At 38.2% G+C, this 21,279-nt stretch overlaps 1 protein-coding gene across 3 annotated transcripts; it reads left to right on the top strand.

The window, feature by feature from the left end:
* Positions 1-20,064: 20,064 nt before the first annotated feature.
* Positions 20,065-21,025, top strand: LOC109384715 (peptidyl-prolyl cis-trans isomerase A-like). 3 transcript variants are annotated; one of them, XM_019646289.1, is made up of 3 exons: positions 20,092-20,159; position 20,227; positions 20,585-21,025. In XM_019646289.1, exons 1-3 carry the CDS (start codon positions 20,092-20,094, stop codon positions 21,008-21,010), a joined length of 495 nt encoding a protein of 164 aa, XP_019501834.1. In that variant the 3' UTR covers positions 21,011-21,025. The 3 variants fall into 3 exon arrangements, with proteins under 3 accessions (XP_019501853.1, XP_019501834.1, XP_019501842.1); XM_019646308.1 differs by lacking the exon at position 20,227 and having other exon boundaries at positions 20,065-20,158; positions 20,583-21,025; XM_019646297.1 differs by lacking the exon at position 20,227 and having other exon boundaries at positions 20,092-20,162; positions 20,587-21,025.
* Positions 21,026-21,279: the final 254 nt, after the last annotated feature.

Consider the following 21,279-nt stretch of genomic DNA (forward strand, 5'->3'; position numbering starts at 1 on the left):
TTGCAAAGCCAGGAAAGAGATGTTAATTGTAGGATAGCCTGAGCGAGCTATTAGAATTTACCAGGTTTAGCAGTTAAGAGTTGCTCTACCTCTAAGAGACAGACTTATTTTATGATGAATTTGAAATACATCTGGATTTTGATCCAGGGTAAATCTGCTCTCTACAATGACTGACTAGCAACCACAGAGGCCTTTTGGGAGGTAATACAGGAATCCCTAGCTCTAGTGAATTCTAGCCTACAACAATTGTTGCAGCTTCAGCTACACTTGTAGCAGCAGATTGCTTTAGGAAAGGAACATGTGGTATTTAAAAACTGTCAGATAGTTACATATGCTTCCCCTAATCAAAGGCCTGTTATTTAGTTGTAGCGAGCCTGCTCCCAAAGCAGAGATAGAGTGAGTCCCCCCAGGTTTGCCATTTCACTCTGACCTTTAACCAGAGATTCGCTAAGTGCAGCATAAACATTGCCATTAGCTACCATCCCAAATGAGGCATCTTGAGGGCTACTTTGTACTATTGTTTTAACTAGCAAAATCCATACACTACACAGTGTAATGAAAAGATCAGGGGACAGGGATTCTGACATTTGTCCTAGTTCTTGGGGTTTATCCCCCCACTTAATAGGCAACTTTGGAAGCATTATTTAAATTTTCTCTAAGAGGATCAGTGCTATCTCTTCCATATGCAAAAATCTGTGATCTATTATTTTGACAAACATAAAATTAACCAGAGGAAATGTGCCAGATAGAGAACAGAATCTCGTAGTACAATAAACACAAATGCTGGCCTTACATTAGTGGAAATCTTAAATCTTTCAAATTTTGAGTTGAAAGGAGGAGCCATACGACATCTTCCCTCCAATAGTCTGATTACTTCCACTGCCCAACGTCACAGTTTTAAATGAATGCAAACCACAATTGTTTCCCAGCTAACCTGACTTCTGGAAAAATTACTTATGAATATAGGTCTTCTCCCCTAATGTGGGTCCTAATATGTCTTCCTTTACCAACTTTGTAGATTTACTCCATGGGTCACACAAGCATCCTTTGTGTGTGACACTGTTAGAAGTGTTGGGAGACATCACATCAGAATGGTTCAAAACAGGAAAATTACCTGGGTCTCAGAAATTAGCTATCACATAATGGTGAAATTATTTTGCACAGGTAGTTATTTAAACTGACTTGAAAAAAAATACTTTTTTATTACCTTCCATGTAAGCTGCCTGGTGGCCCTAATGACATAGTCCTAGTACTGTGACACATTTTTTCAAAGCTGACTCTGAAGATTTTGAAAAATAACACGTCTTTACTGAATGTTTCCATGAAGAGGCAGCACAGTGATTTTACGGAGAGCTTTATACAAATGAACTTGCTACGGATAGTTGTCTTCTCAACAAATTCTCTCTGATAGTGATGGTGGTTTCTCCTTTCTTCACTCTCCATGAAGTCTGCTCAGATTGTATTAGTGGCTTAAATCATTTGTTCATTGCACCATGTCTATTGCCTGCTCTCCCACAAACTACCCACATAAGAAATTTAACATTTCATTTCCTTCATCACCCCACTACTTGCTAATTATTTCTGAAATTATTTTAGATACTCAACTCAGATGTTTTTGTTTTGTGTGTGTATATGTGTGTGTGATGTATCTTTATACACTATTATGACAATATAAAATATAATTTGGATATTTACCCTGTTATGTAGTTCTATGACTTACCATAGTTTCTTAATTCTCTTTTTAAATTGTGATTTCTTTTTAGATTGCTTTTTATTCATGAAGGCCCAATGAGTGGTATAGAGTACTTGCATGTTTGAGACTGTCTGTATGTCCCATATATAAAGAGTAGGTTACAAAATCTTCCTCTCAAAATTCTATAGTTATTTCTTCATAAATATTTAACATTAGGTGTCCTCTTCCCTTCCCTTCCCTTCCCTTCCCCTCTCCCTCTCTCTCTCCCTCTCTCTCTCCTTCTTCCTTGCCCTTACCCTCTCATTGTAGTTAACATGGTTTTATCTCTCTGGATTCTTTGGGTACATTTTCCCCTTATTTTTCTTTAAATTATGAGATATTGCTTTTTGCTTCCCACTCCATTCTTATGTGTAGAATATTCCTCCTGGGATATATTCCTTACATTCTTCCAGAAGGAGGCATGGGGAATTTCTTTGGATCTACTTCAGTAATTTTTTTCTTCTGCTGTATCTAACTAATATTTAATTCTTCCATTAAGTTTTTCAGTTCAGTCTCCTTCCCTCCCCCTCTCTCTCTCTCTCTCCCTCTCTCTCTCTCTCTCTCTCTCTCTCTTTCTCCTCCACCGCCATCAACCTGGAAAGTATTATGCTAAGTGAAGAAAGTCAAACAGAGACAAATGCCATATGATTTTCACTTATATGTGAAATCTAAAGAACAAAATAAATGAACAAACAAAACAAACAGACTCATAGATACAGAGAACAAACTAATGGTTGTTAGATAGGAAGCGGGTTGGAGGGATGGGTGAAAAAGTGATGGAATTAATAAGTATAAATTGGTAGTTATGAAATAGTCAAGAGGATGTAAAGTATAGTATAGGTAATATAGTCAATAATATTGTAATAACTATGTATGGTGCCAGGTGGGTACTAGACTAATCAGGGGATCACTTCATAAATTGTATAAATGTCTATTCCTTCACTGAAGGTGTAGATAGTATAGCCTTTTGTGAGTCCCGCCCACATGAATTTAAGGCCTTGTTTCTGATCCAAGTGTTTGTCCAATAACCCCAATATCCTTCCAGCATACTTGCAAAGTCAGCTTACCTGTCTCTTTTGGTTTTCTCTCCATTTCTACCACCTCTGAATTTCCTATTCCTTCATGTGAGCTCACCCATACATTCAAAATAATTTTTAAAATAGTTTACGCCAAATTATAGGAAGAAGATCTCTGTGTTACCTGATCCTAATTCTATAGAGCCATAACTGGAAATCTTAAAATGTTGTATTTACCCTTGAAATAGAAAAATTTTCCAGATTCTGTCACTTGAGGGATCACTTTATTTCATTTATCTGGTATATAATAAGACCTTTCAGCCTAAAAAAGTCATGGCTCCCTGAAAAATGTTACGAAAGCTATACAACTTTCTGAGGTATAAATGGAATGTTGTAAAACACTCTGCCATATAAGGTGACCCACAAACCTTACTTAGATACAGTATCCACTATAATAGCAAGCGAGTGCTTGTCTGACGTATAAGGGAAGGACCTAGGGAGTCAGGAAGGATATCCCGGACCTCTCCCTGTTTTCCTGTACCCCTCGATCACTTATAGTTTTGAAATTATCAGTAAAGTTCAATACTGAGCAATACTGCTGACTTGCCAGTGTTAAATCTGACAATCTGATCCTTTGTGTGATTTCATCTATCAACAGTAGAGAAAGAAATGAAGCTATATTTTGTTGTAAAATGGTATATAATAGAATTATAGTATATAATAGAATACTGTATAGCCAGGTCAGCAAAATTTTTCTGTAAAGAGCCAGACAGTAAATATTTTAAGTTTGCAGGTCACACAGCTTCTGTTGCTACTAATCAACTCTACAGTTGTAGCATGAAAGCAGCCATAAGCAATATGTAAATGAGTTAGTATTGTTTACAAAAACAGACAGCGGGCTAGATCTGGCATGAGAGCAGTAGTTTACTGACTTCAGATACATAGGCATGAGAATGAAACATTCACAGTTATATCAAGAATATAAATGGATTTCACACACATAAAGCTGAGCAAAATGCAATATGTATAAAAAAGTATCTATAATACAATGTAATTCAATTTATATGCAACAGGAACACAGGCAAAATTAATGTTTTATATTCTAGTTAGTGACTAGAAAAAAACATAAACAATGTTTTTGTAAAATTTTCTCCTCTTTGTAATAATAAGTCCAATTTTATAATCTATTGTATTGGCTATGGCTCTTCGTATTACTCTTCTTCTTAACTACTGAGTTTTCTCATATGTCTAGAGAGGGAATACTGTGTCTTTTACTGGGACTTGAGCTGGGTTCTTAGACAGCACCTAGATCACTGTTTAAATATTCTAGAGCCAGATGAGAAGAGAAAGGAAAAGGTTAGATTTCCTGAAGTTTTATTTGGATGGATCAGAGTGCGTTCTTCCTACCTGTTCAAGGCTGCCACACGAAACCACTGAAAAATAGTGAGCAACAGGAGGGACTAGCCAGAACTCAGTAAAAAAGGTATATTTAAGAGTAGTGAACTGGACGAATTGCACTGTAGGAAGGTTAGTTTTGGAGACTGAAAAGGCCACTGCAATCGTCCCAGTGAGATAGCGAGGGCTTGATCTAGAGCACAAAAGTGGGATTGGAAAGAGATAAGAAACTGGGAGAGAATCGGTAGACTAGACTGTCTATTAATGGTAATACCACCTAAGTGAACTGACTGACAATGAACCAAACTGCAAATTTGGCCAAAGTCTGTCATTTGGAAAATTGCTCAAAGTTATTTTTGTGATCATTGTATCCCTGGAGATGAGGGAAAAAAATATTGTCTTTCATGTATCACAAGTATAGTATAGTAAATATATCACAAGTATAGTAAAAGCACCTGTCAAGACAACATATCCTGGGCACAAACATGTGCTTATGCCTAGTGTTACCAAATTTTGTTTTGCTAAGCAAGATACATAATTTGAACCAATTAGAAGTTGTTTCTACTACAAATACATGGCTCTTAGGATAAAATTAGCCAATAAGAGATAAGTCCACATCTTGTATTGAACAAACCTGGGGAGATGAGCTACTAAGGCCACTTGCTAAGGAAGTGGCCTATTAAAAAATACCTAATGAGACTGGTTTTGTGCCAGATATTTATTATGGACCAACAAACAAACAAATTTAGTGTCGTAAAAGAACTACCGTTTTATTTTTCTCACAGATCTATAGATCAAGAATTTGGACAGGGTATAACATGGATGACTTGTCTGCTTCATAATGTCTGGAGTTCCAGGGCAGAAACCTGAATGCCCAGGAATGATGCTAATAGCTGGAAGCAGGAATCACGTGGATGTTTTCTTACTCTTATGTCTGGCACCTGGGAGGAATACCTCAGAGGCTGTGCTGTGCTGGGACTTTTAACAAAAAGACCTACCAGTAGTCTCTCCACGTGACACGAACTTCTCACAGAATGGCAGATGGGTTCCAAGAAAAACATCCAGTTTGAGAGCATAGGGAAAGCAAGCATTCCATGAAACTAAGGTAGAAACTGTGAAGCGTCTTTTAGCCTGGCCTTGAAATCACTGCATTAAATTACTAACGACTTTGCCACTGAAGCCAGAGGAGACATCATGATCCTACAGAAATTAAAAGGATAATGTGGGAATGTTACAAATAACTATGCCCATAAATTCAATAATTAAGATGAAATAGACCATTTCTATTCTATCCAAATTCACTCAGGAAGAAATAAATAACACATACAGTCATATGTAGATGAAAGAAATTGAATTTGTAGCTATATGTATATCTTCCAAAAAGTAAAATTACAAGCACAGATGGCTTCACTGACAAATATTTCAAACATTTAAGCAAGAAATAATATCAATTTTATACATCTCTTCCAGAAAATAGAAGAGTAAAGAGCACTTCCTCATTTTACGAGGCCGGCATCACCCTGATACTAAGCCAAAGACATTAAAAGAAAATGAAACTATAAACCAATATCTCTCATGAACACAGACACAATGATCCTCAAATACATGTTAGCAAATTGAAGACAGCGATGTATAAAAGGTATAAGTATCATGACCAAATATAGTACATCCCAAGAATGCAAAGCTGGATCAATACTCCCAAATCAAAGTAACTCACTATATTAACACATTAAGGAAAACCAACATAGTAATATCAGCAGATGCAGCAAATGCATTTCTCAAAATTCAGTGTTCTTTATTGATAAAAATTTCACAGCAAAATAAGAATACAAGTGAATCTCCTTAGTCTCCAAAGGGATAACTATGAAAAGCCTACAGATCACATCATACTGAATGGTTAGATACTGAATGTTTTCCCCCTAAGATTAGGAAAAGACAAGGATGTTGTTCTTGCCAATCTTATTCAATACTGTACAAGAATTCCTAATAGGACAACAAGACAAAAAGAATAAATAAAAGGCATAAAAGTTTCTTTATTTTCAGATAATGCAATTTTCTACTTAGAAAATTCCAAAGAATATACCAAAAAAAAAATCTCCTAGAACCAAGAAGTGAATTTAATAAGAACACAGGATACAGGGCCAATATATATTTTTAAAAATTGTATTCCTATGGGCCGGCCGATTGGCGCGATGGTTGGGAACTGGCTTGGGACGCCAGAGGGCCCCGGTTCAGATCCCACATATGAAGGCCAGTGACACTGCCCTCCACAGCTAAGATGCCGACCAACAGCTCAACCAGGAGCTGGGTTTCCGTGAGTCACCGGGGACGGGGTAGGCTGCAACCCCTCTGACAGTGGGTTGCCATGGGACCGTATGTAGCCAGCAGCCAGCGTGAGTGGCCAGCAGCTGCAGTGAACGGCCGTCCAGAAGCCAGCGAATGATCTGCCTCGCCTGGTGAGAGCGCAATGATGGTGCCAACTTGGGCCAGTGAAGCAACGTCCTCCACAACTAGACTGAAGAACAAAACGACAACAACTTGTCTGTTCCCCTTCCCCCAATTCCCCAGCACTGTTCCCATCCCCACAATTCCCCAATAAAAATCTTTAAAAAAAATTGTATTCCTTTATAGCTGCAATGAAAAACTGGAATGACTTTTAAATTTTAAAAACCACCAAATGCATATCAATGAATATTCAGCACTTAAAGCACCAAATAAAATAAAGTACTTAGGTGTAACTCTAACAAAATATGGAAACATTTGTGTCTTGAACACTATAAAACACTGATGGAAAAAATAAAAGATTTTTCCAAAGAAATGAAGATATATCATATACATAGATTAGAAGCCTCAGTATTATTACTAAATGAATCCCCCCCAATTTGACAATATATTAAATGTAATCCTGGTCAAAATTCCTGCAAACGTTTTTGTAAATATCAACAAGGTGATTCTAAAATCTATTTGGGAAGGTAAAGGAACTAGAATAGTTCCTGGAAAGAAAAAATGTGGGAGGGCTCATCACACCCGATTTCAAGACTAATATAAAAACTTTACAGTAATCAAGAGAATGTGGCATTGGTGAAAGGTTAGAAATATGTATCAATGGAAAAGAATACAGAGTTCAGAAATAGTTGAACAAATATGGTCAATGTATTTTTGACAAAGGTGCAAAAGCAATTCAATTAAGGGTAGTCTTAATTGAAAAGATTAAGGGTTATATTTTCAAAAAATTGTACTGGAACAAGTGGAATATATATATATATTTCATCTTGCCTCAGCGATGTGATCACAAAAGAAATATTTAATGATCTGAAATTTGCAAAGCCAGGAAAGAGATGTTAATTGTAGGATAGCCTGAGCGAGCTATTAGAATTTACCAGGTTTAGCAGTTAAGAGTTGCTCTACCTCTAAGAGACAGACTTATTTTATGATGAATTTGAAATACATCTGGATTTTGATCCAGGGTAAATCTGCTCTCTACAATGACTGACTAGCAACCACAGAGGCCTTTTGGGAGGTAATACAGGAATCCCTAGCTCTAGTGAATTCTAGCCTACAACAATTGTTGCAGCTTCAGCTACACTTGTAGCAGCAGATTGCTTTAGGAAAGGAACATGTGGTATTTAAAAACTGTCAGATAGTTACATATGCTTCCCCTAATCAAAGGCCTGTTATTTAGTTGTAGCGAGCCTGCTCCCAAAGCAGAGATAGAGTGAGTCCCCCCAGGTTTGCCATTTCACTCTGACCTTTAACCAGAGATTCGCTAAGTGCAGCATAAACATTGCCATTAGCTACCATCCCAAATGAGGCATCTTGAGGGCTACTTTGTACTATTGTTTTAACTAGCAAAATCCATACACTACACAGTGTAATGAAAAGATCAGGGGACAGGGATTCTGACATTTGTCCTAGTTCTTGGGGTTTATCCCCCCACTTAATAGGCAACTTTGGAAGCATTATTTAAATTTTCTCTAAGAGGATCAGTGCTATCTCTTCCATATGCAAAAATCTGTGATCTATTATTTTGACAAACATAAAATTAACCAGAGGAAATGTGCCAGATAGAGAACAGAATCTCGTAGTACAATAAACACAAATGCTGGCCTTACATTAGTGGAAATCTTAAATCTTTCAAATTTTGAGTTGAAAGGAGGAGCCATACGACATCTTTCCTCCAATAGTCTGATTACTTCCACTGCCCAACGTCACAGTTTTAAATGAATGCAAACCACAATTGTTTCCCAGCTAACCTGACTTCTGGAAAAATTACTTATGAATATAGGTCTTCTCCCCTAATGTGGGTCCTAATATGTCTTCCTTTACCAACTTTGTAGATTTACTCCATGGGTCACACAAGCATCCTTTGTGTGTGACACTGTTAGAAGTGTTGGGAGACATCACATCAGAATGGTTCAAAACAGGAAAATTACCTGGGTCTCAGAAATTAGCTATCACATAATGGTGAAATTATTTTGCACAGGTAGTTATTTAAACTGACTTGAAAAAAAATACTTTTTTATTACCTTCCATGTAAGCTGCCTGGTGGCCCTAATGACATAGTCCTAGTACTGTGACACATTTTTTCAAAGCTGACTCTGAAGATTTTGAAAAATAACACGTCTTTACTGAATGTTTCCATGAAGAGGCAGCACAGTGATTTTACGGAGAGCTTTATACAAATGAACTTGCTACGGATAGTTGTCTTCTCAACAAATTCTCTCTGATAGTGATGGTGGTTTCTCCTTTCTTCACTCTCCATGAAGTCTGCTCAGATTGTATTAGTGGCTTAAATCATTTGTTCATTGCACCATGTCTATTGCCTGCTCTCCCACAAACTACCCACATAAGAAATTTAACATTTCATTTCCTTCATCACCCCACTACTTGCTAATTATTTCTGAAATTATTTTAGATACTCAACTCAGATGTTTTTGTTTTGTGTGTGTATATGTGTGTGTGATGTATCTTTATACACTATTATGACAATATAAAATATAATTTGGATATTTACCCTGTTATGTAGTTCTATGACTTACCATAGTTTCTTAATTCTCTTTTTAAATTGTGATTTCTTTTTAGATTGCTTTTTATTCATGAAGGCCCAATGAGTGGTATAGAGTACTTGCATGTTTGAGACTGTCTGTATGTCCCATATATAAAGAGTAGGTTACAAAATCTTCCTCTCAAAATTCTATAGTTATTTCTTCATAAATATTTAACATTAGGTGTCCTCTTCCCTTCCCTTCCCTTCCCTTCCCCTCTCCCTCTCTCTCTCCCTCTCTCTCTCCTTCTTCCTTGCCCTTACCCTCTCATTGTAGTTAACATGGTTTTATCTCTCTGGATTCTTTGGGTACATTTTCCCCTTATTTTTCTTTAAATTATGAGATATTGCTTTTTGCTTCCCACTCCATTCTTATGTGTAGAATATTCCTCCTGGGATATATTCCTTACATTCTTCCAGAAGGAGGCATGGGGAATTTCTTTGGATCTACTTCAGTAATTTTTTTCTTCTGCTGTATCTAACTAATATTTAATTCTTCCATTAAGTTTTTCAGTTCAGTCTCCTTCCCTCCCCCTCTCTCTCTCTCTCTCCCTCTCTCTCTCTCTCTCTCTCTCTCTCTCTCTCTCTCTCTCTCTCTCTCTCTCTCTNACACACACACACACACACATACATATACCTCATATCTTACACAAATTACCTCAAAGTGGATCACGTCTCTAAATTAAAATTTTTAAAGTATAAAATCTGGATGAGAAAATAGGAAGAGAATTGTGACCTTGAATTTGGTGATGAGTTTTTCTATACAAAAACAAAAGCATAATTTTTAAAAATCAGTAAGTTGGACTTCATTAAAGCCAACTAATTTGCTTTGTGAAAAACACTGATAAACACTGTTAAGAGAATAAAAAAATAATCCACAGCTGGAGAGGCAATATTTGGAAATCACATATTTGATAAAGGACTTATATTCCAAAATATACAGAGAATTCTTAAAACTCCACAATGAGAAAAAAAACTCAATATGGGCAAATGGTATAATCAGACAGTTCACTGAAAAGATTATATGTAATAAGCACTTGAAAAGTTGCTCAACATTAGCCATAGGGAAATGCAAATTAAAACCCCGATGAAATAACCATACACACTGATTAAAATAGCTAAAATTAAAAAGATGAATCATATCAAGCTCATAGAGGATAGAGAGGTACTGGAACTTCCATATACAGGTGGTATGAATGTAAAATGAAACAATTTGGAGAGCAGTTTGGCAGTTTCTTATAAAGTTAAGCATGCACTCACCATACAATCTATCCTTCCATTCCTAAGGTTTTCCCCAGTGGAAACTAAAGTATATCTCCATTATAAGACTTGCTCATGAGTGTTCAAATAAGCTTTATTTGTAATAGTCAAAAATTGAAAGCAACCCAAATATCAATCAGTAGAAGAATATAAACAGATCAACTGCAGCATATCCAAACATAAATAAATAATGAACTGTTAATATACACAACAATATGGATAATTGTCAAAATAATTATGTTGGAATTTAAAAAGCCAGATGTGTACCTACTTTATGATTATCCTTATATAACAATCTAAAAAGTACAAACTAATCAGTCAGAAAGTAAGTTAGTGAATGGGTCCTGAAGATGGAGAACAGGGGAGAGGGGGATGGCATACTAAGGGCACAGGAAGTATTTTCTGATGCTGTATATGCCCATAATCTTGAGTTGGGTGATGGTTTCAAGGGTGTAGACATATGTGCAAATTTATCATATTGTGCAATTTAAATGCATCCAGCTTATTATATGTCACCATGCCTCAATAACGTTATTAAATAAGAAATCACAGTAGTTCCCAACTTACAAGCATTTCCTCAGCAAGATTAAATGTAAAATAAAACTAGCACTTCTCCAACCAAAAAAAATCACTGAGGTTTGGATGTTCACAGACTTTTGAAATGCAGATTCAACTTTCTAATCAGCACCATTTTCAAACCTTTGATTTTGTGTTTTGTGGTTTTTTGTTTGTTTTATATTTTTATTTTTTGTAATGTAGAAAACCCAGGCCAAAACCAGCCATCCCTTGCTATCAGTCAGGCTTTGTCTTTAATATTTAATTAAGGATAAAAAGAGGGAATCATTTGATATTTTGCCCCCATCAATTATTCTTGCTTCCCGCTGTGTGAGAGCTAATGTACTTCAGATGAGGACGCTGTTAGTTAAATCGCATAAATATTGAACAATTCGCACCTATTTTCTGTAATCATTGCCTGCACAGGGCTCCCAGCCTGCACGGCAAGGGGTGTTGGAGGAAGAAGACTGCTATGCTGCACAGAAACTGCAGATAGCATCCGAAAGGGGCTTTGCACAAATATCCCTATTGTGCCAAAGCTCACAGGAAGGACATCATTTGTACTCAATAATTGCTAACATTATTGAATGCTTAAACACTGGGCTAAGCATTTCAGTTGTACACTCTCTTATAATCTCCATTTCTACTCTTTGAGCCATTTTTTAAATTAGCATCATAATCTTCATTTTCTATATAAGAAGTCTATAGTTTAAAGGACTTCAGACACTTGCCTAAAATCACAGGCCTTATAAATGAGGGATGATTTATATTTCAAACCCACATCTATTTTGATTCTAAAATGGGTGGGTTGAGCCACTGTGTAATATGGTCTCCCAATTTAGAACCTATCCTGTTCTTTGAAGGGTCTCTCCCCTAAATTTCAGCCCTGGGGGAGAAGAGAAGGAAATCAGAAGGAGACGAGAGAAAGTACATGTTGGTGGAAAGAAAATAAACTCTGCGAGTAAAGGATCCACATCTGTCTTTTGTAAGCCTCTATCTTTAGCTTGTAGTACTGTGCCTGGCACATATTAGGCACTTTATATTTGCTGAGTTGACGTGCCGAAATGGAGGGCTTTCTTTATCCTCTTATCCTTTCTCAAAGACATGAATGTGCAACACTTTTTATGGCGAAGCAGACGTGTGCTGTGTTGTTCTGAAAGACACATATGACAGACATTACAGTGGATGGATAATTGTCAGGGGTGCAGATCTCCACAGATGTGTCTGCATTTGGGAGAGGTGATACGTAGGGACCACAGTGTGCCCACAGAATAGCTGTTTAAGTGGTCCTGCTGTAATGACAATTTAATCAAGTCACTGGGAACCTGTCACAGTGATTAATCTGATCACACAGTCAGTTCAGTTAGAAAGTTGATGCTGTGCCCACGTGAGGGGACCTTTCCTACCAAAATCACCACTCACCCTTAGTACTCTTTCTCCTGCTGCCTCTGAGTCACTGCTCAGTGCTGGCCCTTGCACAGATTGGGAGGAACAAGCTTAGTCTGCAATTAGGCTGGCACTGTGAGTGCTCAATCATTTTCAATTAGATGTCAGATCACTTCTTATGCTACCAAACACCAGAGGCTTGTAGGGCAGCTCATCACAGGGAAAACCATGCCCAGAAAGGATCCCGAGGGTTAACAAATGTTTCTAGTAGAAAGTGTTCCAATTTGCACAGATTGTTAGAGAACTGGCTCCTGCAAGAAAATCCCAGGATGGGGTAATCACAGTTGACTCACAGATTATAGCACTGATGTGCTTTGAGAAAATAGCCTGATACATACAGTCGCCCCTCCATATTCACAGGTTCTGTATCCATGGATTTGATCAACAGTGGATCAAAATAATTCAGGAAAATAATGTTACATTGTAGCTGATGTGTACTGAGTTAGTCTACTGGTGGTTGTGTCTGTCCTGAACATGTAAAGACTTTCTTTCTTGTCATTATTCCCTAAACAATACAGTATAACTATTCACATAGCATTTACATTGTATTATGTATTAGAAGTAATCTAGTTATGATTTATAGTATATGGGAGGATGTGCATAGGTTATATGCAAATACTATGCCATTTTTATATAAGGGACTTGAGCATCCATGGATTTTGGTATCTGTGGAGGGTCCTGAAACTAATTCCCTGAGGGGCGACCATATGTAGTGTGTTATTGTTACTATGGCAGTGGGATGAGCTGTAGGATCAGGGAACTCATATTATTGAACTAACGGCACTTAATCACAGTACTAATTAACCAAGTAACTTTGGAGTTTTCTATCTAACCAGGACTGTAAAGGGCTTTGTAATAAATAAGTAAAGGAAAAAAGGTGGTGTTGTTGTAAAAAGATCATTCTTTTGAATCAGACAGGGTTTGAAACCTGAATCTACCTCTTTTTATTAACTGTGTGACATTGGACAAGGTATCTAACCTCTCTGAGCCTCAGTTCTTTCATATGTACAGTAGGGCTACTAATGACAAATGTATAAAAATATTTTTTAAAATTACATTCAGTAATAGACAAAAGTATTCATTATTTAGTAAGGTCTTAGCAAATGTGGGTTTAAATATTTTAGTCCATATAAAGTATACTTTCAGTCCATCTGGACAGCCAATATTACTTAGAGATTATCACAAGTTTGAAATCAAATGTTAAGTGGAATTGTATTTTATCTAATATTTATAAGTTATCAATCATATATATTTAAATTTTCCTTATTTTTGTTTTTTTAATCATTCTTATTTCCCCCATGAGTTCTAAACAGCTGCTTCATTTAAAAAGTATTTATAATCCCAGAGCTCGATTTCAAAATAGATGTTTAATTTGGTTATCATTGAAGACTCCTTTTGGCTAGAAGTACACAAATCTACCCATTAGCCCTTCAGAAACATTTCTTTAAACTTCCTGTGACTTTTGTGTATTCATATAATTTTCCTTGGTGTAAGACATGTTACATGGCCATTTAAACTATAACCAACCTCCCTCATCTTTGAGTTTTTCAATTCAAGTTAACTTTCAGATTATATTATTTGTTTCATGACTAAAATTATATATCACACATGATATATTGGAAAACAATGATTCATATAATCTTTGTGGACCACTTCTTAAACTTATTTAAAAATAATTACAGATTCATATGAAGTGCAAAAAAGAAAAAAAAAGTACAGAGATTCTTGAGGATTGACTCTGAGAAAGCTTCCATCCTGAATGAATTTCTTTAGGCAAAAGAACTCGGATGAGTCAGAAATACAGATCTTCACAAAGAAACAAAGAACATTGGAAATAGAATAAATAAAATAAAATAAAAACCATCTTAAATTTATAATTGCTCTACAAAATAACTGTCTAAAATAAGAGTAACAATGTATAATATGATTATAGCATATGCAAAAATAATATATATACAATAATAGCACAAAGCAAGGAAGGGAGAAATTGGGAATATATTGCTGTAATTTCCTTACAGTATAACTGGAGGGACATTATATTATTTAAAGGTAGGTTAATTAAAAATGTACTTCATAAGCCCTAGGGATATCAATAATTTCAAAAAGAGACAAAATCATAAGTTCATATAGAAGGTAAAATTAAATCACACACAAAAATGCTCAGTCTTAAAAGTTCCTATCACAAGAAAAAAAATTTGTAACTATGTATGGTGGTAGATGTTAACTAGACTTATTGTAGTGGTCATGTTGCAATGTATACCATTCGGACAATTAAGGCTGTGAACTTTCCACTGTGTAAGTGCATGGTGGAAAGTTCCCGAACTTAATTGTCGGACCTCATACAAAAAAACAAATCGTTATGTTGTACACCCAAAACTAATGTTATATGTCAATTATACTCCAACTTTAAAAAATGCTCAGTTACCCTAAGACAAAACAGAAAAAGAAAAAGATGTAACACACAATGAGATATATAGATGATATATTACAGAATTGTACACCTGAAACCTATATAACTTTACTAACAATTGTTGCCCCAATAAGCTTTAATTAAAAAAAAAACACAAAAGATGTAACAAACACAAAATAAATGGCAATATGGTAAATTTTAATCCAGACATAATCAATAATTAATCTAAATGGAAATGGTCTAAACACACCAATTATAAGAAAAACTGTTGTCAGATTGGATTTAAAAAGCAAGACCCAATTATATGCTCTTTATCAGAAACCCACAAAGGCATAGATAGGTTAAAAGTCAAAGTGTGGAGAAAGATGTGTCATACAAACACTATAAAAAAAAACAAAAATGGCTGAAATATCTGTGTTATTATCAGACAAAGCAGAGTTCAGGTATGAGTCACTGGTGGAGACAGGAGTATGGAGAGATAGTTAGGACCATACAACTATGACAGTTTTTACCTTGGTGGTGGCCATTCAGCTGAATTGGCCAGCCAAATGAGTGTCCTTACCTTTGCTTGGTAAGGGGAAACACTTTTCTGGTTAGAGCCACCTTTTTTATTTTCTTTGATCTAACTCTTCTGATAAACCTGTTAAAATAAAATTGTCCGAGAGTCACCCTGTATGAGATCCTGGATGCCCTGGAAAAAGGGCTAACAGGGTCTGGCTTGTCCCTGCTCTAAATCTAAGGGGATTCTCCCAAACTCAGCTTCCCACAGGATCGGAGTCTCCCTTCTCTCAGGGAAGTAATTACAATTTCCCACGGGCCTCAAGGTATCCAGGTGTTGTGTGGCTACAGTCTCCTCCTGTAAACAAACTTCAGCACTCCAAATCCAGATGTCTTACATTAAGCAGTCTACCCATTCTCCAACAAGGTTGCTATTGTGTTTACACCTAGTGATTGGGGACTGGGGGCGGGGGAGGTCTCATCCCATGAACAGACTAAGAGGCCAAGACCCATAGACCCTGGCCTCAAATGCCTCACTGTAAGATGAGAAGGAGATGGAGGTGGATAGGGTTGAGGGAGGCTTACTATTTTTGTCTTCTGCTTACTCTTGATTTATATGAATTCCCACTTCCCAATAAAAACTATCCTTAAACCATGCACAATATGTTGGGCAATGCATCCTGAATCATGGTGCACAATAAATAGATGAGCCTGTCATGGAAATGTTGGGTTAAATTTTACAGAAATTCAGTCACCTATTGCCTACAATAAAGCCATCTGAATGGGGCTTTAGGAGACAATATTTAACAGACTCCAAGCACCTGAAGAGCATCATGTAAACACATCAGAAGTCATTGAATGCACTAACTAGTGTGACGTGGAACTTCCCTGAGTTTATGGTGGGATTGGGAACCCCTGGCAGTCAAGTTGTATGAGAATCAAGTAAAAGAAAGGGCCCTCTAGAGATGTGAAGGGCAAAGAAACTCAGTCTCATTTGTGTGTCAGAGTTCAGATTCAAAGATGCCCCTGGTTAAAAATAACTCCACTATGATCATATAAGAAACTTATTTATATTCCCTTTTTACTTAAAGACCAGCAACAGCAGGCATAAATGTTAGAAAGAAAGCTGAGAAATTGCAGATTTGTATTGGGTATCATAGCCTTTGAACTTCAGATAGAGTTCATATCACCCCTAGAGAATGATGTGTGAGCGTTCACTTCGGATCCATTTCAATAAATTCTAGCAAAGCGCAGTTGCCTCGTGAAGGGCAGCTGGGCAGACTGAGAATCACTTACTATAGTGTGTCAAATTTAACAACCACAACTTCACTACTATTTCCACTTTTTTTTTTAAACCAAGATTATTTTAGTTCATAAAAGCCTGAACTTAAATCAGCTCTCTCTCTCCCGTTACATAAAAAGGAGAAGACCCTGTGGTAAGGTATGGAAAGAAAAATGGAAGCAAAACAAAGAAGTTTTCTTTCTATGAATTCCAGGTATTTCCAAAGTCAAGCATTTTAATAACTTATGTAATTAGATAAATGTGGGTAAGGTCAAGCTGAAGTTATGAAAAAATCTGAACCTTAAGTACACCACATAAATCTCTTTATAATTTCATGGTTTTCACACTAGCAGGTCAACAATAAAATTCCAAGTTGAAAGCGACCTTAGTTCGGGTTCCTCCTAACAGCAGAGTCTGAGGCTAGTCGTTGGGTGTCAGTAGGTTTTTAGGGAATTGATCCCAGGAAAGGGGAGTGAGGATGCTGGGAGAAGAAGGCAGAGGAAGAGGAGAAGCAGACCCCCTTGGCTTCAGAGGAGGCTCTGCAGCAGCAAGTTATGAAAATGCACCAAGCACCTGAGATGGAAGAAAGTTCATCTAAACAAAGGTTGTGGCTGCAATCAGAGGTGGGCTGAAGGACCATGACTGGGGCACCAGATGCACCTGCCCTGGAGCCTTGAGAACATGCTGTAACTGCTAAGACCAAGCATCCTGACTGTTTATACGTAAGTGTTCCAGTTGTTGGAAAGTTTTTTCATAAAGCAGCTGACTACTCTATTAATAGCACTTTCAGCTGCACATTTAGAATTAATTGTGCAAAGATGCCATCATCACATATTCCAAACTAGTACAGTTTGGATTAATAATATTTTGTTACTTCTGGGTCTTTAATAGGTTTGATATGGTGAATAGAACACCTAAGCCAGGTTCTTTATCAGAAGGCTTTCTGTGGTGATAACACTAAATCTCTGGCCTTCTTAAGGAATTGGGATAATGAGAAACCCAAGGGGCAATTTTGCAGGTGGTGGGAATGTAACAGAATGAAAACCCCTGAAATATGTCTATTTATTTGCCAGTGGTATAATCAGAACAGAGTAGAAAGTGAGGGCAGAATCTGCAGATTCAATCCACAGTTACCACGGCCTTAGCTAGCTTCTGAGAGGGAGGTGAAGGATTGCTCCCCACTCACCTGAGACTAAGTTAGATGCTCCTCTTGCATTCTCTCAAAGCACCCCGTTTATCAGCCCTGTCCCCCCCTTCCCCCCCACGCACACACTCCTAACTTTGATCACTAGCATGTGAGCAAGATGACAGGGATCAGGCATGCCTCTGCACATTTCTTGTTCATGGGCAGCATGGGGCCGGCCACAGATACTTTATACATATTTAAGAAGGTATAGGAATTATCCAAAGTATGTGGAACTAAAACAGCCTTTCTGGTCCGCATAGGTTGTGTTGGGATGTAGAGAGGTAAGAAATGTCACAGGATAGATGAGTGTTCCTATGGGCTCTCAGACTGAGATTGCACCTCCCCTAAAGAATGCAGAAATTTTACTTCAGAAAAACCTCAGGGATAAAGTAATAGTTATGAAAACCAAGGGAAAACATGGAACAATAATTTATCAGTAGCAGATGAAAAAAGAACATTGCAAAATTATACATCACCATGTATTTGTATTAACAACACTGGACTGGAAGGTTAAAAAATGAATATACTTGGGCCGGCCGAGAGGTGCATTGGTTAAGAGTTGGCTTGGGATGCCTGCTCTGAGCAGCAGGGCCCCGGTTCGGATCCCACATGAGGGCTACTGATGCTATGCCCTCTACAGCTAAGATGGTGAACAACAGTTCGACCTGGAGCTGGGCTGCTGTGAGTTGCTGGCAATGGCGTAGGCTGTAATGGGGCTGCAGTGAACTGCCGTGAGCTGCCATGAGTGGCCGTCCAGTGGCCAGCAACCGATCTGCCTCACCCAGGAAAGAGCACAATGATAATACCAACATGGGCCAGTGAAGCAATGTCCTCCACAACTAGACTGAAGAACAAAAGGACAGCAAATTGTCTGTTCCCCTCCCTCAATTCCCCAATAAAATCTTTTTTAAAAAATGAATATACTTTATTAAAGAGATATTGGTATTGTGGATTGTGGGTGTGTTATTTCTGGAATTGTCACAAAATTTAAATGATAAAGCATTTTAAAATAGAAATAACCTTATCCACAGCACCAGAGATGTAAAAACATATCAGGATTTGACAGTCTGTTATAAATATAGAGAGCAAACAGGCATTGAAATTTTAGCATGCATATTTGCTTCTCTTTCAGTGGCTTAAAATAAACACAAAGAATACACTAATAGAATGAAAAAGAAAACATCCCTAGTATCCTTGATACAACTCGAAGTCAATATCACCTTAACAGACTGAAATCCCAGGAGCAGATGGTCCAGTGATGCGAACAGCAATCATTTTATCACCAGTGTATGGAAAGAGGGCTCTCATAATGTACAGCCACAGTATTGCCATGTCTGAGGCAATATGTGATAAAACAAATTCCAACTTTTGAAATTGACTGCATCACATTAGATGCTGCTCCTTAGAATGATTCACTTGATGTTGTTTCTGATGGCCTTGACAAGAGATTTTAGTGAAGGCTCACCCTTTATTCTAATTGCTGGAAATCAATCAGGAGTGATTGAAGCCATGTGCTACCACGGTAACCTGGGTCTTACTCAGTTACAAGGAATTAAATCTCTCTGTTAATTAATTTGCACAAAAGTCCTCTCCAGCTTCCCACCCCATACTACCCCTGAGCCCTCAGGCCCACCTGGGTCAACCTCCATTCTAAATTGCATGAGATTAAAATAACTCCTAAACTATCATCCTTCTGGCAGTGGCAAATAGGCACCAAATGGGTGATTGAGGGGTTTGCTTTCAGAATTCCGTCACCTTTATTATGCAAATCAGGGCTTTTCAACCTCAGCATTATTGACTTTTGGGGCTGGATGATTCTTTGTTAGAGATGGAGGTGTCCCTTGTATTATACAATCCCTGACCTCTACCTTCCAGATGTCAGACCCCCCAAAATTGTGATGACTGCAGATGTCTCCAGAAGTTGCTAAATGTCCTCTGGGGAGCAAAATACCCTGTGAATCTGAACTATTGAAATAATGGAAGTTCCAAGGTGTGAGACACCTTATTAAGAAATATAGAACACTGATGCCTCTGAGCATGCACGCATTACAGTCCTACTAAGGTAGTTTTATATACAGTACATGTTAATGTCTATTAAATGTATGGCTTGTTTTCTGATCATTTGGGCCTGCCTACCTTTTAAGCCCAGTCTAACTTGATCAAGGTCCAAATCTATGTAGCCAGTCTATTTCCTTGAATTAAAATGGCTTTATAAAAAATTTTGAGGCCTTCCAGACGCCGCCGCCCGGACTCCCCTCCGCTCAACCATGGTCAACCCCACTGTGTTCTTCGACATGGCCGTCGACGGCGGGCCCTTGGGCCGCGTCTCCTTCGAGCCATCTCACAGCTGTCAGGGGCCACGCGGAAACTTGGCCTGAGCCTGACGTTTCGTAGCTTGTTAGTGTCGGGTGAGCCGGAGCGCTCGGTGGAAACACGACAGGAGCACCGCTGTCCCTTGGCGAGAGCGGAGGTGGAAGTGCCAGGAAGGGCTTTAGTCAGGTCTGAGGGAGAGCGCAGGGATGCCGGCGAGGACGCGAGGCGCCGAGAGGCGGGAGGTGTCAGGCACACGGCTTAGCAGCTCGCAGCTGTCAGCTGCAGGTCTCTGGAGGGTCTCAAGGTGCTCACGCCGTCTCTGTGAAAGGGCGTGAAGTGATTTCTGGGCTGTTCAGACACCTCTGGCCACAGTGTTCTGCACGTGCAGCAGAGGTCCCAAGCAGATGCACTGGAAACCAATCTTTATATTTTCCACCCCATTACTAGCTGTTTGCAGACAAAGTTCCAAAGGCAGCAGAAAACTTTCATGCCCTGAGCACTGGGGAAAAAGGATTTGGTTATAAGGGTTCCTGCTTTCACAGAATTATTCCAGGATTTATGTGCCAGGGTGGTGACTTTACACGCCATAACGGCACAGGCGGCAAGTCCATCTATGGGGAGAAGTTTGAAGATGAGAATTTCCTCCTGAAGCATACAGGTCCTGGCATCCTGTCCATGGCAAATGCTGGACCCAACACAAACGGTTCTCAGTTTTTCATCTGCACGGCTAAGACTGACTGGTTGGATGGCAAGCACGTGTTCTTCGGCAAGGTGAAAGACGGCATGAATACTGTGGAAGCCATGGAGCACTTTGGGTCCAGAAACAGCAAGACGAGCAAGAAGATCACCATTGCTGACTGTGGACACCTCTGATGCGTTTGACTGGTTTTATCTTAACCAGACCATTCCTTCTGTAGTCAGGAGAGCACCCTGCCCCATCTGCTCGGAACACCCCATTATCTTTGTGCTCTCGCTGCAGTTCATTGGGTTCCATATTTTCCTTGCCCCTCCAAGTCTAGCCTGGGTTGCAGACTTAAGTTTACGATCATGAAATAAAAGCTAAACAACAACAACAACAAATTTTGAACCCAAATTAAGCTTTAGGATTATTTATTATGTGTTAAGGTCCCAGAAAACAGGGA

The sequence above is a fragment of the Hipposideros armiger genome, unplaced genomic scaffold (assembly GCF_001890085.2).
Source record: "Hipposideros armiger isolate ML-2016 unplaced genomic scaffold, ASM189008v1 scaffold_5, whole genome shotgun sequence".
In the NCBI taxonomy this organism is placed as follows: domain Eukaryota; kingdom Metazoa; phylum Chordata; class Mammalia; order Chiroptera; family Hipposideridae; genus Hipposideros; species Hipposideros armiger.

Coding starts and splice junctions, on each gene's coding strand:
- LOC109384715 (XM_019646308.1), top strand. CDS start 20,092: ATGGTCAACCCCACTGTGTTCTTCGACATGGCCGTCGACGGCGGGCCC. Junction 20,159..20,582: donor CTTGGGCCGCGTCTCCTTCG/AGCCATCTCACA, acceptor CACCCCATTACT/AGCTGTTTGCAGACAAAGTT.